This window comes from Temnothorax longispinosus, chromosome 5 (assembly GCF_030848805.1).
Source record: "Temnothorax longispinosus isolate EJ_2023e chromosome 5, Tlon_JGU_v1, whole genome shotgun sequence".
In the NCBI taxonomy this organism is placed as follows: domain Eukaryota; kingdom Metazoa; phylum Arthropoda; class Insecta; order Hymenoptera; family Formicidae; genus Temnothorax; species Temnothorax longispinosus.
Window position 1 is genome coordinate 781,876 of NC_092362.1, and position 18,076 is coordinate 799,951.

Consider the following 18,076-nt stretch of genomic DNA (forward strand, 5'->3'; position numbering starts at 1 on the left):
CCGGGATAGACGGACACCGACGAGTCAACCGAGTGACCATTGAACGGAACGCGAAGTGTGTGGACGGAACTTCCGAAACTTCCGAAAGCCGCACGCGCGGACCTCTGGCGCCACCTGCCATCGAGCGCGACAACTTTCAACAGGACACAGGACTGCCAACACCGCCGTGATTGGGCGCGTTCAGCAGACACAGCAGTTGCACAACTGTTGAGTTTGTCTTATCAACACTGCGTTGCGTGATAAGAGCCACGCACGTTCGACTGCTACTGAGCAGCTTGGTCTGCTGAACGCGCGCATTCTCTTTTCTCTCCTCCTTCACCCCCAGGATTCGACGTCGTCTGCCCCGAATTGGAACGTGCACGAAGCACGATTTATTCCGCGTTATCTTTTTTCCGGCGATCTTAATCTTAATAAAATTACATGAAAGATTTTCTTAGAAAGATAACATATTTTTATTACCTTTATTACCTTTATTACTTTGACAATGTGTTGTTAAAGCCAATGATTGTTGCAATAGCGTACGTTTTTGCAATAGCGTACGTTTCTCTTTAGACCAATCGGTATCGCGCAAGAATCAATATTCAAAACTCGTCTCATATGTGCGATTATTGCGATTAACAATAAAATAAATTTTAAATAATACAAATTTTATAATTAGTTGAAAGACGAATAAAAAAAATTCTACAATTTTTTCTCTTTATTATAATCTAGTACGAGAAGATCAGGCTGATGCTAACGAATTCTCAAACCCGATAAGATCACTTACCTATACGTTAAGGAACAACGAAAAATAGCGAGTACCGTGCCTCTCTTGGCACTATAAATTAACTTACGCCACTATTATCTGTCTTGATGTGATCTTATGGCCCTAAGATCACTTACGTCAAGACATATACCTAATACGTCGATTTTTGTATTATTTAAGGGTCGACAGGAGTCATTTAATTATTACTATAGAATCGTAAAATCCGTATTATGGAAAAAATAATGAGAAAATCGCACTTTAACTATGATATTCGTAATCAGCAGCATCGCCTTCAAGCTGCTACAGAGCGATTTGTTGGAAAAATGGTCAAAATAAAATTTTCGAGTTTCTATATAAAAATGACATTCACTATATCAATCGCAAAGGGCGATGGAGTTGTACTACACGGTCAAGGATTATCCGTCCCATCTTGAAAAGAAAATGAAACTGATGAACTTCTTTTTCAGACACATGAACGAGCATCTGATGATAGAAGGTGGGTGGCTCTATTTCGATGAAACGCGGTGACGAACTCTCCAGAATACCCTATATATACACCAGTGGTTCAGGACTCAGACAGCTTTAATGATACAACTGAGCAATGGCACAGTGCAAGTAAATGTTAATTAATCACGTAGCTCTAAAGTTATATTAATATGTATATAATGTATGTAATATGTGTGTAATATAATGTTATTAAAATATATATTACTTATTGTTTCTGAAATGAATTACATTCTCATACTACAACATCGTGTACTTTCACTTTTACTCTTTTGCCTCTGTTATACCTGATGGAAACATATTTGAGATGAGGGGTAGACGTCGAAAATGTTATAAATTAATCGTTTCTATATGGAGCCATGCAATACCCCCTGTATAATTATTATTCTTATCTACATGTACACTCATTTGATGATGAATTATTTTTATCTTAATTTTTTTATTTTTTCAAATATTTTAGATCGCGTGCTTATTGTCCGTAACTACTAAAGAAATAAATAAATATTAAAAAAGAAAAACATGCCCAGCAAACACCAAGTAACGGTACATGGGAGTTACCTATTGGAAAAATGTCTTAGAATTGTTCAATATTATCAATCAGGATTTTTATAAAAATGTTCAGACTTTCTCAGAATGCTATGAATTTTTCAGATCTTATATACGAACGTTTTTTAGACACTTGGACAAAATAAGAATAAAATATTTCAGATTTTTCCCGCCAACACATCTTTGTAGAAATCTGAAAATAAATAATGAAAAATCTATGCAATTTATCAGAAAAATTTCATATATACGGATATTGAAATATTCCGAAAATCCCCATCCAATTATTTCTAAAAATATTAAAAAAAAATTTTATATATTGTTTCAGGATTTTTAAATAAGTCGCAATTCTTACAAAATTTCTGAGAAAATATGAGAAATTTTTTCACCAGGGTACTCAACAATGTAAATGCAATGTAGGACATATGTTGTATAACTTGCATGTAAAGTTTACTGTTACTTCGTGTTTGCTAAGTGCAGTATATGTAATTTAAAACTTACGTGTCAAAGAAGTACGATATTAAATCGTGAGATCAACTTTTGTGCAATTTTTACTCATTTTTTCGCTCCCGATAAATATTAAAAGCAATCAGGGTGACTTCAGTCAAATTAATTAAATTTCCATCAACTTAATTGGTAATTAAATCAGCCAGTAGAATTGCTTAAGATAAATTTTCCAGCTACATAATTCAATGTCCCTATGAGCTCTCTTTTCATATTAAATAAGAAAAAAACATTATTCTGTCCATATTAATAAAATAATACAGCTATTGCCGGATAAATTAACATTTGATTAAGTTAATCAGAGTTTGATCGGAGTAATCCTCAGCGAGTTTGCTGTAAGTGATCCTAGCAGGTGAATTAATCACCTGTTGAATTGATCCAAGTTTCATCAAGATTCAAATGCAATAGGTAGATATATCGACTGACGTCCTAAGATAATAAATTCCACTTTGAGGAGAACCGACTCGTGTATCCATTAATGAGATTACAAGTATACAAACGTGTTATGATTACTAATAGCGGTTCCAATAGATTGGAAACGTGCGGATTAAATATCTTACTTATCAAACATGTATATAATAATGTAACGTTCTCATAAACTGTTTATCAATCACATTACTGAGAGATCGGCTCTCCAATTTATCTGTAATTGATAATTTACGATGCGACTAAATGCATATAAATTACATATTTAAAATTGAATTAAAAAAAAGGAAAACTGTTACACCATCGTTAACGAAACGCTCAACGTCATTGCGATAACGTAGTTTCATCATATTTCTTTGGAAATGCAAATGTTGTCGAGACCACCGAGACAGTGACAAAGCGCAAACGAAATATACGTACGCGTTTCTGTTTAAAAAAAAAATGTTCGGCGATAAGAATTTGACGCAAATACTCGTTGAAGAGCCGATAAGAATTAATTTAGCGGTATATGGGCAGTTTCGTCGAGTAAACGAGAGGGAGGAACGGATGGAGGAGATACCCCAAGCAGAGGCGGGCAGCTCGAGGCGATTAGCTCCTTATTTCTTCATTACGCAACAACCTGTTTCAGCCACATGAAAGGAATCAATCCGGATCGGCATCGTTCGACCGGCACGGAGCGACGGGGCGGCCGGGCCGGTGCGGACGCGCACCAAATCATCCCGCTTGTCAGTATTAACTCAGCCTGCGGACCGCCAGCACACACATCGCTCTTCCATTCTTCGTACCTCCGAGGACTCTCTTGAAGAAGACAAACGATGAACGCGTCCATCATACTCAGATCCGCCTTCCGCGACGTACGTAAGCACGCGCAATTATTTCCCTTTGTATCCTTAGATTTGTGTAAAAACACCACGCGAGTTGCCTACAACGAGCGAACAGAATTTTCTTGATTTTTTGGAACGTTCGAATTCAAGGTTTCAATCTGAGATACATTTTTTTGTTTGTACATACCGCAGTGTCCTCTATTTAGGATAAGCAGGGGCTATTTGGGTCAGTTTAAAGAAAAAATCGGATAAAAAAATTTTCAAAATATTTAAAAATGTCGCAACCCCAAGGACTTTAAAAGCCCTTGGACGGAAAAGGAGGGGAGACTGAAACAAGTAGACAAAAAGCCAGGGGAACAAAAACATTGGTCTTAATAATAAAAATTAATAAATTAACGTATTAATACTTGGAATAGAATTGGAGCCCCATGACATACAAGAAGCCTCCTCCTGCCCTATGTAATTTACACGCCCGAGATCAACGGTCGTCTAAATTCAATACTTTTCTTTCCACGAAATGTCCTGCGATATAAGCACTATTTATGAGCACTATCGATAGCACGATGGTTAGGATATTTCTATTAATTTATTTATCGTATACATTACTCGAGATGTGTTACTAAGATGAGGCAAATGTATTTTTTGTGAACTTAGGGGAAAAAGATAAGCAGACACATGCACATATTTGACTTATCTGTGCCTGCAGTTGTAAATTATTTTTTTTATGAGCTTGTGCTTGAGTTATCAATATAACTTTTGTCGTTTGGTATTTTATCAGATCAGATATTCGGTTACAAAGCATTTCCATCGACGAGTCAAAGATAAAAACAACAATGTGGAAAAAAATTCTCCGCTAGGTTTCGAGTTATTTCGATATATATTATTTCATTTGCTTTTTTATTTTATATTATATATATATGTATGTTATATATAATATATAGAATTTCAGGAAATAATGGACCGAATCTTAAAGAATTATATATAAAACAGGGGTAGAAAGAACTAAAGAATGTAATAGAATTTGAAAAATTTGAAAAATTTCGGTACCGGTTTCCAAAAAGATTGGTAACTAAAAATTAAACACTTTATACCACTCCCCGGAAAATTCTACCCCTACTTCATATACAATTCTTTAAAATTCGGTTCATTAACAAATGAGTAGTTCGCGGTCAGACAGACAGATATACAGACGTACTTATATATATGATGTATGTTATATAATATATAGAATTAGCCGCGTTTATTCTCTTGTTGATCATTATTCAGTTTAATTGATTGAATGTCACCTTCTATTCCTAAGGTCAAATAACTTGTCATAATGATTGGTAGAACACACCAATTTTCTGTACGCACGAATATGTCTCTTTACAGTCTTTAGCACAGAGAGGACACACAAATATATTTATTCTTTAACACGTTAATAAATAATATTTACACAATTAATAAATTATATATTTTTCCTATGCGACGTATAAACGAAATGATATTTAGAACAAAATCACACGTTTTGTAGATACCGCAAAGGCTGACGCGAACGCGAAAAGTGCATTTATGCGCGTCAAGACTAAATCAGAGTCCAAGTCCCTTGACGGAATTTACGGATGATGAGATTATGATGAAAGAAACCGGTAAGTGTCAAACTCATTCATCAGAGTTAAATAATAAACGAGCTCTTTATAATGCAGTAAAATCTTGTTTACCATCTTGCCGTATATCTTCATATGTCAATTTATATATTCATTTTGTATCTATTTTTTTTAATTTTATATACTCTCAGTCGCCAAACTGGCTAAGGAGGAGATCGCTCCACTCGTACGAAAGATGGAAAAGGAGAACAAGATAGATGACGGCGTTTTGAAAACGCTTTTCGAGAATGGCGTAAGTTTGAAGAACCCTTTCGAAATAACTACTCGAGTTTTTGGACTACTTCGAATATTCGAAGATATCCTAGATTTTATTGGTCTGTGCCAGCATACACTATGAGTAAGACTATGCGAGGAAAATACGTTGGGTAAATAACAATCTAAGTATATACTTTGTTAAAAAATTATAGTATTAATACAAAATAGATAAAGTCAAAATTTATCTAACGTATTTTACACGTGAATATTCTCACTCATAAACCATACATTCATGATCGTTATATGTGATGTACACGATTTAAAAATTCTAATTAAATTAAAAAATTAGGAAAGAATGCAGCGTGAATTAGGCAATAGAGAATATATGGTAGGTGTGGGGCTATAAAGAATTTAAATGGACGGACAGTGAACGTGTGATTGAAAGTGATCGTAGCTTGTATACAGTCTCTCTCGCCACTTGTGCGTGGAAAATACTTGGCGCGAGACACATGCGACAACTAATAGAAAGAGTCGATATCCCAACCGATGAGATTAAAACAAAATCTATATAAGCTTGGTAATAAATTTAATTTCCGAACGATGTCAATTTTTCGTTGATAAGAATTTGAAGAGGATATACTGTCAATTTATCGTACATGCATTCACTCGTATCAGCCTCGCGTTGAACTTACAGATAATACTTGTTCCTTATTTTTACTCATAAAACATGCGGGCATGAATTGATAAAATTTGGGATATTCTGTATACGCATCGACCGACTTTGGCGAAAAACTGATTGTGAGTCTAGAACTCTCTGTCAATAGGAAGTTCTGATAAGTGAAATATATTTACGCTGATTTTAGTAAAAATTATGTTTATCTGACCGCGATTGTTGCATAAATGCGATAATGTCACATGATTGCGACACCATGTTTGACCTGCCAATCCCGTAAAAATGACGTGATGACATCAATGTGACAAAATGGCATGCATCAAATTAGAAAGTCGGAAAAGAAGATAATAAATTACGAGCTACTTGAAAACAAGATGTTCTTTATCGACCACACGCGTAGATAATTTTTATCATTACGCGTATATTGAAGAATTTCTCATTGTGCGCGTAAATATATTTTGTTTTTCTATAACTCCTAACGCGGAAATATATATCTTATCAATATCTTGTTTTTATGCAGATCGTAACAAGATCGATTTCTTTATGATAAACAGATAAATAAATACCTCTTAATTTTGCAATACGCATGTATGAGACAAACGTTTCAATGCAACTTCCGCGAATAGTATTTGAACAACGCTTACTTTGAAAGATTTCTTGCTACGTTTTTGTTAGGAAAAAAATCAATTCTACAGAACTTTATAAAATGTCTAACAATAAGATTACATTACCTGCCTTTTGCAACGCAGCACCGATCTATTTAACCGTTATTCTGCGAAAAACACGGTCTCCTCGCGTATGACCGACACGGTCGTTCACATAACGCGGCAGAACGAATGATAGAAGAAAACATATTGTGCCGCTAAAGACAGCTTCGTAATATTTTATACAAATTCATGATATGCTCTTTTTAGATATGAATTAATACAATGACGAAATATATTATTTTAACATCCGAAACTTTACCAATTTCAGCTGATGGGCCTCGAAGTCCCAACGGAATACGGCGGTGCTGGTTGCAATTTTATGAGCACGATTTTAACCGTCGAGGAAGTCGCGAAAGTCGACGGAGCCGTAGCCGCTCTCGTTGACATCCATAACACTTTAGTAAATTCATTGATCATCAAAGTTGCCTCTGAAGAACAGAAACAGAAATATCTGCCTAAATTAGCACAAAATTATGTAAGTTGTTACACGTTTTTGTTACGGAGAGATATTGATGCATTGATAGGAAAAAAAGAACAAAACACATTTGACGACAAGATTTTTTTCAGGCCGGTAGTTTTTGTCTCACAGAATCTGGTTCTGGATCCGACGCGTTTTCTCTTAAGACCGAAGCGAAAAAGGATGGCGGTGACTATGTGATAAACGGAACGAAGATGTTTATATCGAATTCCGATATCGCGGGCGTGTTCTTGGTTTTCGCCAACGCAAATCCTTCCGCGGTGAGTAAATTCCTACATATGCGAAAAAGAGAAATCAAGTTATCAAGTAACGCTTTTTTAATTAAATAGGGGTACCGTGGCATCACGACTTTCTTCGTGGAGCGCGATATGCCCGGTTTGACAGTAGCTAAACCTGAAGAGAAACTAGGCATCAAGGCATCCGGAACTTGCATGATCCACTTTGACAACGTCAGGGTATGTACGATAAGTAATAAAAAAAAAAAATCTCGCGAGCGCACGCACGTAATCATTCTTACAAGATGTAAATCCATTATTAAAACTCATCTTTTTTTTCTAGGTACCTGAAAGCAACATCTTGGGTGAATTTGGGCATGGATATAAATATGCTGCTGCACATTTGAACGAAGGTAGAATTGGCATTGGAGCTCAAATGATCGGTATAGCTCAGGGATGCTTGGACGCGACTATACCGTACACGTTGGAAAGGAAGCAATTTGGAAAGGACCTCTTCTCATTCCAAGTACGCTTATCATTTTACGAAAGAAATCCCCGTATATATATATACATATATATCTAAGATCTAAGAGAGATAATCTCTACTTTCAGTCGATGCAACATCAAATAGCTCAAACAGTAACAGAGTTGGAATGCGCCAGGTTGCTGGTTTACAATGCGGCTAGGTTGGTAGATGCTGGAAAAGATGTTATGAAGCAAGCTGCTATGGCCAAATTAGTTGCGTCTGGTATGCAATTTGCTAATTGTTTTTTGTAGACTCAAAGCTACATATAATGAAATGATAATATATATCTTATTTACAGAAACTGCGCTACGTGTCACAGCAAAGTGTATAGACTTCATGGGAGGCGTCGGATTTATGACAGACTTTCCTCAAGAGAAATATTTCCGTGATTCGAAAATCGGCACTATTTACGAAGGTACGAGCAACATGCAGTTGTCAACGATCGCAAAGTGTATACGTAAAGAATATTCTTAAATTGTTATAAATTTTAAAATTGTGACGTATGTTTAGCTTATTGCAGCATAAGATCATTTTTTTAAGATAAAACGGATGTACTATTTTCCCCATTTTAAGAATATATTTTTGTACTTTTATAACTCGATTATTATTAAATGTATAAGAGACCCCTCCCCCCCCATTCTGATATAAGCTCTATGACTCGATAACAAGTACTGACATTCAACGAAATAAAACTACAGTAATACGTTTAAATAAGAGAGATGTATAAAAATATGCTACATATAAAATAAAATTAGACTGTTTGATAATCTTTAATGTAAATCACTATTTAGATCATCTTTGTAGAAATACAACAAATATATATAATACAGACTAACAATATAGTTATACTAACAATAGTTAAAAAATTTTTACTTTAATCCATTTTATTTTGGATCATGAGGTAGCTTAAAACCCACGAGATCCGCAGTTTCCTTTATGCTACGTTCACCTTTACCAGCGTAATGCTTATGAATCTCCTTGCACGCCTGTTGAGACCTCAAGTAGCAAAGATACATCTCTGCTAAATTCTTCAATTCTTCTCGGGCCTTACACAAAACTTGGGACGTTTCTTTATGAGCGTGCGCCTGTTCCATAATATATTGCAACATTGCGTTCTCTTTCACACTCTTATTTTGCGAGACTCGGCGCAGCTCTTGCACGAGAGAACGAACATATTTAATATTACTATTCATCGTCGCCATATTCTAAAAGTAAATTCGAATCATTATAGTTACGTGACTAGCAAGGAGAAGACTTGGGTTCTACGTCATGCAAATAGTTCTGTAAGAGCCAAAGGAGATAATTACAATGTGTCAAATGTTATTTGTCACTGTGCGGCTGTAACAAATTCGACGTCCTTAGTTAAATACCGCGGTTCCTCTTTGGACCTCCAGAAATCCTGTGGAACCTTAAGCAGCTCTTGTCTGGTAAAGATATGAATGTTAAGGTCGTTGAAAACTTCCTCGTACACGAAGGAATTTTCCAATCGAAACTCTGTAACATAAGGTCGAATGCGTAGTATGTAGCCGGCCGTATTCAACACGTCCCTACGCAAGCAATCGTCGACGGTCGCCGAGAGACTGTTGGCGAGCAGGATGCAACCGCTCAGTCCGTCGCCCCAGTTCGCGTAGAGGAAATTATTCGTCAGCTGCCGCGAGCAGTGCGGCATGTACACAAGGGTCGTTCTATCCCGCTGGACGACACGCTTGCCCTCCTCGTTCGTCTCTATGACCACCAAGCCTAGGGTGCGCAGGGCTCGCACCTCCTCGGGACGAAACGCCGGGTCGTACACGTGTACGCGAGCCGGCTCGTATCGCGCCCTCAGGCACAGGAGGAGCGCCAACTGGCATCTCGACGACCTATACTGCGAGAACTGTCCTAACCCGTAGCAGATTATCTCGCATATACCGTCGGAGCCTAGAACGGCCAGGGACTCCGTCAGTCGGCTGAAAACGAACCTGGTAAACGACGCGTCCCCGACCTCGACTACCGCCTTGTCTAACGTGCTGAAAATCGCCGTAAAAGAAACGTGATTGCAGTTCAACGAGGGTTGCGGCGTTAGGTTAGGTTAGGGTTAGGATTAGGTGTCGGAATAACGAAAACGGCGCGGCTTACCGAAGAATAAGCTCGTGATCGACCTCCCGATCCTGCTCTACGGTCACCCTCGACGTAGCCGCGTTTCCGTTCAAACTCCTTCTGTCTTCCTTACGACGTCTTCCGCGACGAGTCACCAGCACGAAATCGTCCGCTTTTGACATGACTGAACGTGGCGCCGTTTGCCGTTACTTGCGTCACTTTACGCTAGGCGACGCTACCAACCGCGCCACTATTTTTTTGTATTAATTCTGAAAAAAAAGATATCTTTTTAGGCGTCCATATAATAACATTTTATTGCAATATAACTATACGTGACGGCAATTCGTTCCAACTCTTATTAAAAAAAATTCTACGCTCGTCAGTAGGTATAGTAATTGCGCTCAAACTTCCCGGCCTGTTTCGAAGTTTCTTTTTTACGTTTACGCGTATAAAATACAATAATAGTTTACATCTACATATATACATAATGTATACAATGTGAACTATGCTTAACGTGTCATTTATGTAAACAGAAAAAATAATCTATGAATAATCGAAACTACATATATATTCGAAGATTTATTTTCGAAAATTCATATATTAATAATTTTCAGTCAGAAATGTCAGAAATTTATATTTTATTTGTGTTATTTTTATCAGCAAATTAATAACGGTTTTTAGGATTTTAATTTTATACCCCCCCCTCCAAAAATAAGGAATTAATAATTAGGCTTATATATTGCAATTGCGAATTAAGCAATACTGCTTTTTATCGAGTAAAAGCTCACAGGTCAGCATAGATAATATTTTTACTATCATGTTTCTCTCTCTCTCTCTTTCATATCATTACATATTAACATAAAAATCATATAACATTATAAATAATTTAAATAAAATGCATTTAACTTTTATAGTCCAAAATTATTTCTTAATTAAATTTGCTCTGTAATATTATATTTACTTTTTAAATTTTAATATTTAATATTCTTAATATATCAACACTTAAAATATATTTTAACATGTAAAAACTTATTTTCTCTTCATTTTGTTATCCAATTTATAATATAATTTACATTACTTTTTTGTTTACATGGAAAATAAGTTTGTGTAAATATTACCGGTAAACAATACGTAAACAATCTACGTAGACGTAATATCTTGAAATTTACAGCACAACCCTGCTTTTTATAGAAATCTAACGTTTTTTATTTTAAGATAATTTGGTACGATTAATTAAGGCGATAATTATGCTGTTTCGCAGGCATCGACGACGTCATGCCGCTTATCTTCACACAATATAATTTAAATTTTAAATTAACATATAACACAAAGTGCAAAAAAGTAGTCTTTTCACTTTTTATGAAAATGCTGTCTTCGATACGAAAATAACACTCGTCTATCGCGCTATTATAGATACTTGGTAACGCCTAAGCGCGAAGACATCGTTTTTTTTTTTTTCGCTCAGGGTCGCTAGGCTAGCCGTGTCGTGTCTGTTGCCTCGTATGAAAACGCAAACGGGCTAACGGGACGGGCGCGGAGGCGCGAGGTAGTGGAAATGAGTCATTCGTTATACCGCTCGCCACGACCCATCGCGTATAACTGAGCAAATAAGTCGCAATCGTGCCGCGCCAAGAACGACGACTGCCTGACTCTGCCTCGCAATCGTGAATCAATATAGTAAAGTTGTTTTTCGTTCTTTTTTATTTTATCTCGTTCTCGGCACTTCCGCACCCGAGTGTTTGCCCAAAATGTGACGAAGCGGAGGCTTCCTCGACGCGCTTTAGCGCGTCCGAATTGAAGTGTCCTCGATAGAGGAGAAAGCCTCCTATTTTTTCAAACTTCGCCTCCGTGATCAAACTGCCGATCGACGTCCACAGCTGAATTGAAACGTTTCCTACCGAGGAAAGCAACGAGTAATTACGATATTCGTTTTGAAAACGCCCCAGGATTATTGTGTTTCATCATGGATTCACGTGGATCTCTCGCGCATTAACGCCGCGCCGCCCGAAACCGAATAAACGAATTATTGTTTATGAAACGGTAGATAGAGATATTTGATGAAATATTTTCGCGGCGCGCGGAGCGATATAAAACGAACTGACGTGTTCAATCTTTACGCGAATAAATGACGGAATTTGTTGAATTCCAGGCCGCGCGGTATCTCCATCGCGTGCAATGTGCGTCGCGTTATTCTATCGCTTGCAGACGGTGACACGCCGAGGCGCCGTGCGCGAATATATAACGACGGAAATGTCGCTTAGCTAACGGGGCAGTGGGCACGCGGGGCGAAGCGAACCAGGCGCAGCGCAGGTGTGTGCGAAAGGTGAGACGCGCCGCTTTAAAGCCGCTTTGACTCTTTAATCCGCCCGCGCCCGCCGGTGTGATGTTGCCGCGATGTCCCTCACCTCGAGAACAAACAGATGGGCCTCGAGAGTGATCATTATATTACAGCTGGCGACCTGGAACGCCGTCGGCATCGTTCTCCTTCACCGAGGCGTCAGCACGCTGCGCAGGAGAATCCTGGAGACCAACTATGTCGTCGAGGTAATCGAGTGCGGGATATATACCGAGATCTTTTCGTTGCATAAATAATATCATTACGCGTTTAAGGATGTTTGTATCCACGACGATTATTATTAATCTTCATTGTATACACAGTTGGAAAACTTGTGTTAAATTTACCACAACATAAATCACATGTCAATCCCAAACGGCCGTTCACTCAAATTTTTGTGTTAGTTTAACGTACATAATATGGATGTGTTAAGTGGTAACACTGCTATTATTATATTAATATTTCAGCAAAAAAGAAATGTAATTTTGATCGTAAGTTGAAGTTAATTGTTATGTCAATTATTGTACACCTAATAAACAAATTAAGATCTAAATTACATTTCTTATAATAGAGTAAAATCAACATCTTTCTTTCTGTAAATTTCAACACGACGTTTAATAAATACGTACAGATTGTGATACTTTAACATATTTTTTAATCATTTTAAGTTTTACATTTTATATTTGTTAAGTTTACCATAGCGGACATGTATTAAATTTACGCATGAATATGTCGATTATTTAACACAAAAACTTTAAGCAGCAGATTTTTTTTCACAAAAGTATACAAATTTTCCAACTGTGTAATCTTCCATTATTTATTATTTATTAATGCCCATTTTATATATGTACAGATTTTATGTAACTATTTATGTAACTATTTTTATGTATATGTTTACGTACGTGTATATATTGTATACATATATATATAGTTTGTGTTGTATAATCGTAATTATCTCCACTTACATAAAATTGCCCACCCGCGTACACAATACATATATATATGCTCTTTCCTTTTTCGCAGGCAGATCCGCCGACCGGCTTGGAATCCATCGTATCGTCTACGAGACGCAACGGAAGTGAATACGATCTATCCACCCAGCGGCAATCGATCGACAAGAACGTGGAGATAATAATTCAGATAGATCCGGATGGAGCGTCTCCGCGGTCCGACAGGAATCTCTTTGGATTAGGCGCGATGAGGGACGAGCGATTGAAAGACGCGTTCGAGATCGCGTCGGAGGAGCAACGATCCACGCTCTTCCTCGCGGATCCTCTAGGAACGCCAAGCTCCCGACTTAGGAATCATTTAACTGAAACAGATCGGCGTATCGACGATCGTCCCGAGAATAACGTCGTAACGAGCAGGATCTCGAGGGTGGCCCGTGACAGGGAGCACATCCTCGGCAAAGGAATCTCCCGGAGCGTCCAGGAGGAAGAGGATACCGCCTCGATCCTGGATCGTTCGGGATCGATTTTGACGAAGGAGGAGAAAGAAGAGGAGGAGAAGAAGAAGGAGGAGAATTTCGCAGAAGAAGGAAACGCGACGCGAGCCACGGTACGCGAAACCACCCAGAGGACGAGTCCCGAGCAGTTCGCTCTCTGGACAGGCAAGACTGGCAAGACTGGCAAGAGCAACGTGAGATTCTCCCGCGTGAACGAGGACAGCGCGACGACGGCCGTCGCTCTGGTGGCAATCGGCGCGATCATGCTGCTGGTGGGACCGGTCGTGGTGATACTGCGGATCCTGGACGAGAGGAGGCAAGCGAGGAAGCTGGTCGCGTTGCCGGCGAGCGCGCGGGAGGATCTACCGCCGACCTACGAGCAGGCCGTCCTCATGGACGAGGCGCCGAGGTACTCGACGCTCTCTTTGAACTACGATCGCACGCCGCCGTCCTCGCCGACCCTCTCGTCCACCTACGCCTTCCAGAACGTCGCGACGTAGTTCGCGTGGAGAGGGTCCAGGTGGAGAGAACCGCCGCCTTTTTATATGATTACAAAGATTTTTTATATAGATATATACATATATATGTTACCGCATCGCTGAAGATGATTTAAAGTGGAGTCAATATTAAATGTCCGATTTATAATTATTTGCCAACGTATATGCTAGTAGTTATTAAGTATACTCGGTCAGTCAGTTTAAAAACCAAGTTGTATTTTATGTACTTGGCGTCGCGACGCTATTTTGCGTCGCTTGATCGATATAATAATGTTAACTTACGCACCATCAACCGCATTGAACTTTTAAAGCCCCCTTTTTACTTGTCATCCACTTATTGTTAATAAAAGACTTATCATTAAGAAACTGTTCTTTAAATAGACCTTGGGTCAGATAGGAAGGGAGAGGGAGGGGAGGAGAGTGGAGAGGGAGGGGTGGAGAGGGGAGAGGAGAGAGAAGGAAAGGGAGAGAGAGAGAGAAGTTTTGACAATTTGGCGACCACGTAAATGCAAGCAAAATTTCAGTAATTATATGCTGAAGTTTCAAACAAAGTTTTAACAATTTCGTTTTAAGCACTCGTGCCGGTTGCTGGGTCAATTGCTAATTAATTGAAGTTTGATCGAGGAGCGCTCGTATCTGGAGGTCGCTCTTTAAATGAACACGCACGTGCGCAATGCGAACGACGGAGTCGATGGAAAATTGAAAGTTGGATTGGATTGATAAAGTCGCGCCGCGCCGCCTCGCGTCGAGCGTCGAGCCGTCGAGCGAGGGGAGGGCGAGCCAGTCGATCCATTCAACATGGTGCTGGAAAGTACGATGATATGGTGAGTTTGTGCATTTTGTAAGAATTCGCGATTCTTAACGTTGTCCCTCGCGATATCTTCGTACATTAGTGAGGTTCGTTCGCCCGCGGCCGAGAAATTATCGCGGTGGTTTAATTCTAAGCGTGTTCGACCGCGTCTGCAATTTTGAGGTTAGCGTAGTGACAATGACGTTGACACAATCTCGGAGTCTCGGACACGAGCCCCTCTTTCTCTCGAAATGCTCGCTCTCGTTTACGATCGTCGTATACGCTCGAACTAACCCTTCGCGATCTCAACTTTTTGCAGCGTCGATAACAGCGACTACATGAGAAATGGGGATTTCGTACCTACCCGGCTACAGGCGCAGCAGGATGCCGTCAACTTGGTGTGCCACTCGAAGACTCGCTCGAATCCTGAGAACAACGTTGGCCTCATAACTCTGGCCAAGTACGCCGAGTAACGACTCAGACATTCCACGATTGTCGCATAAGAATTTATGTATGAATCATATGATGAATATAAAATGGAAACCTCTTTGTTTTTCCAGCGTGGAAGTGTTGGCGACGCTCACGAGCGATGTCGGCAGAATACTGTCCAAACTGCATCAGGTTCAACCAAACGGAAAGTTGGCTCTCATCACAGGCATCAGAATCGCCCACGTAAGTACACGTCACCTAGCCCTGGGTTTATAAACAAAGCATATCGAGCGTGCACTGAAAGATTTATGAAACTTACAGTTAGCGTTGAAACATCGACAAGGCAAGAATCACAAAATGCGTATCGTCGCATTTATCGGAAGCCCAATAGACATCGACGAGAAGGAATTGGTCAAGCTGGCGAAGCGACTGAAGAAGGAGAAGGTGAACGTCGACGTCATAAGCTTCGGCGAGGAGAGCATCAACAACGAAGTATTGACTGCCTTCGTTAACGCGTTGAACGGCAAGGACGGCACCGGAAGTCATCTCGTCACCGTTCCGCCGGGTCCGCATTTGTCAGACGCTCTGATCTCGTCTCCTATAATTCAGGGTGAGGATGGCATTGGGGTGGCTAGCGGCACTGTGTTCGAGTTCGGCGTCGATCCAAATGAAGATCCCGAGCTCGCGTTGGTCAGTATCGGAGATGTTTTGTTGAGAATTTCTATCTCCCCGCGAGATCAGCTGTAATTTTGTACGCTTTATATCGTATGACTTTTGTCAGGCTCTGCGCGTCTCTATGGAGGAGCAACGGCAACGTCAGGAAGACGAAGCCCGTCGCGCGCAGGCGAACGAGACTGCCACGAATAAGCCGCCGGAGACTATAAAGGAAGCTCCCAACGAGGAAGCTATGCTGAAACGTGCCCTCGCGATGTCCCTCGAAGGAGCGGACGACACGACTGCCGCTAGTGATAACACTGCTCCAAGCAGAGGCAATGTACCGGACTTTACTAATATGACAGAAGAGGAACAAATCGCTTTCGCTATGCAGATGTCTATGCAGGACCAGCGTAAGTCTTCGATAGATAACTTAGGTATCATATATATGGAGGGGTAAAAGCCATAGTGATATAAGCCAAATTTTTTTAAATATTGACTCGTGTGCATAGATGCAATTTATATATATTGCATAGATTGTATCACTCAATCAATATCTTAAAAAATAGATTGAGATCGATATCTTAAAAAATTTGATTTACACTATGGCTTTTACTCCTCCATATAATACATTGTTTCATACATTGTTTCATTTTATCACAGCTCAAAGTTTCCAAACTGGTTCCATTACTTACAGTTGCAATATTTTTATGAGTAGGAGCTTCAAGCTTTTGCCAAACCTCCACTTTGGAGGACTGAGTTTTATTTTTTTTTTTTTTACTTATTTGCTAGTCCAAGTCTAGGAATCAAACTTGAATTTCTTGCTTGACAGACAGCTGCTTCAGCACCAGTTATTTCGTTTAATATATCGTATTTCTAGATAAATGCATAAAAATGTTGGTGCACGAATACAAATTTATAATGATTGTCTTGTCTAATGGTTTATTATCTGTATTACCGCTATGTAGAAGAACTGGAATCGCAAAAGGAAGAAGCGATGGACGTGGAGGAGGATTACGCAGCTGTCATGTCCGATCCTGCTTTTCTACAATCGGTCCTGGAAAACTTGCCGGGCGTGGATCCGCATTCTGAAGCCGTACGCCAAGCCGTCGGATCGTTACAACAGAACAAAGACAAAGAGAAAGAGAAGGAGAAAGACAAGGAGAAGAAATGAAGGGCTCCCTAGTGCATTCGTATTTACATTTGTCGCTAAATTTGACATTTTCCATTATTGTGTATGATATTGTAGCTATTCTATCTTGCTTATGAAATATACTCTATCAATTTATCGAAACTGCCTAACTTAGTTTCAGCGATGTCGCGTACGCGCATTCCGAAAACCGTCTCGAATGAGAAAACTGGCATTTTTAGCAGCACCATAATCCAACAATCTGGAGTGATCGAGTAATTAACGTACTACGATATATATATTGTATTATTTAAATACACGTTTTTAAGAATTTCACTCTCTTGGGCGAATTTATTTTTCTTTGAACTGCAAGACTAATGTCCATTTCTACCAATGCCGATTAAATTTAATCTCGGTTTAACTTATTTTTATCCTTTTCTAATTTTAGAAATGAGAAAAAGATAACAAGTAAATTAAACCGAGATTAAAATTAATCCGCGTTGGTAGAAATGAACATAAGTGACTTCGACCAAACTCCGATCAACTTAATCGGTGTTAATTAATTGATTCAGAATTGTTTAAAGTAAAATTTCTAGTTGTAATTTTCATTTTAATTATTCCCAAAAGAATTTAATCTAAATGTTAACAAAATACTACAGGTTAACAAAATAATTATTCGGTCGGTTAAGTTAATCGGATTTCAGTTTCGTCACCCGATACAATTGAAATTGTCTCT

At 39.0% G+C, this 18,076-nt stretch overlaps 4 protein-coding genes across 8 annotated transcripts; 3 read left to right on the plus strand and 1 right to left on the minus strand.

Moving 5' to 3' along the window:
- The first annotated feature begins 3,276 nt into the window (after positions 1-3,276).
- On the plus strand, positions 3,277-8,582 carry LOC139813944 (short/branched chain specific acyl-CoA dehydrogenase, mitochondrial). Its single transcript, XM_071779841.1, has 9 exons — positions 3,277-3,576; positions 5,060-5,174; positions 5,324-5,424; positions 7,036-7,242; positions 7,335-7,505; positions 7,575-7,700; positions 7,804-7,986; positions 8,073-8,208; positions 8,285-8,582. Exons 1-9 carry the CDS (start codon positions 3,538-3,540, stop codon positions 8,458-8,460), a joined length of 1,254 nt encoding a protein of 417 aa, XP_071635942.1. The 5' UTR covers positions 3,277-3,537; the 3' UTR covers positions 8,461-8,582.
- A 155-nt stretch (positions 8,583-8,737) lies between these two features.
- LOC139813947 (protein FMC1 homolog) lies at positions 8,738-11,602 on the minus strand. 4 transcript variants are annotated; one of them, XM_071779846.1, is made up of 4 exons: positions 11,480-11,602; positions 10,102-10,331; positions 9,294-9,992; positions 9,051-9,191 (listed from the first exon to the last, which is right to left on the minus strand). In XM_071779846.1, exons 2-3 carry the CDS (start codon positions 10,242-10,244, stop codon positions 9,314-9,316), a joined length of 822 nt encoding a protein of 273 aa, XP_071635947.1. In that variant the 5' UTR covers positions 10,245-10,331; positions 11,480-11,602; the 3' UTR covers positions 9,051-9,191; positions 9,294-9,313. The 4 variants fall into 4 exon arrangements, with proteins under 4 accessions (XP_071635948.1, XP_071635947.1, XP_071635945.1 ...); XM_071779844.1 differs by having other exon boundaries at positions 11,417-11,548; XM_071779845.1 differs by having other exon boundaries at positions 11,181-11,537.
- Positions 11,603-11,673: 71 nt separating this feature from the next.
- LOC139813946 (uncharacterized) lies at positions 11,674-14,704 on the plus strand. Its single transcript, XM_071779843.1, has 2 exons — positions 11,674-12,606; positions 13,421-14,704. Exons 1-2 carry the CDS (start codon positions 12,457-12,459, stop codon positions 14,339-14,341), a joined length of 1,071 nt encoding a protein of 356 aa, XP_071635944.1. The 5' UTR covers positions 11,674-12,456; the 3' UTR covers positions 14,342-14,704.
- Positions 14,705-15,002: 298 nt separating this feature from the next.
- Rpn10 (regulatory particle non-ATPase 10) lies at positions 15,003-17,676 on the plus strand. 2 transcript variants are annotated; one of them, XR_011732300.1, is made up of 7 exons: positions 15,003-15,162; positions 15,448-15,588; positions 15,689-15,800; positions 15,879-16,247; positions 16,339-16,624; positions 17,180-17,446; positions 17,519-17,676. XR_011732300.1 is itself a non-coding variant. In XM_071779842.1 (6 exons), the coding sequence occupies exons 1-6, from the start codon at positions 15,137-15,139 to the stop codon at positions 17,383-17,385; spliced, it is 1,140 nt and encodes a 379-aa protein (XP_071635943.1). In that variant the 5' UTR covers positions 15,003-15,136; the 3' UTR covers positions 17,386-17,676. The 2 variants fall into 2 exon arrangements, 1 of the variants encoding a protein (XP_071635943.1); XM_071779842.1 differs by having other exon boundaries at positions 17,180-17,676.
- Positions 17,677-18,076: the final 400 nt, after the last annotated feature.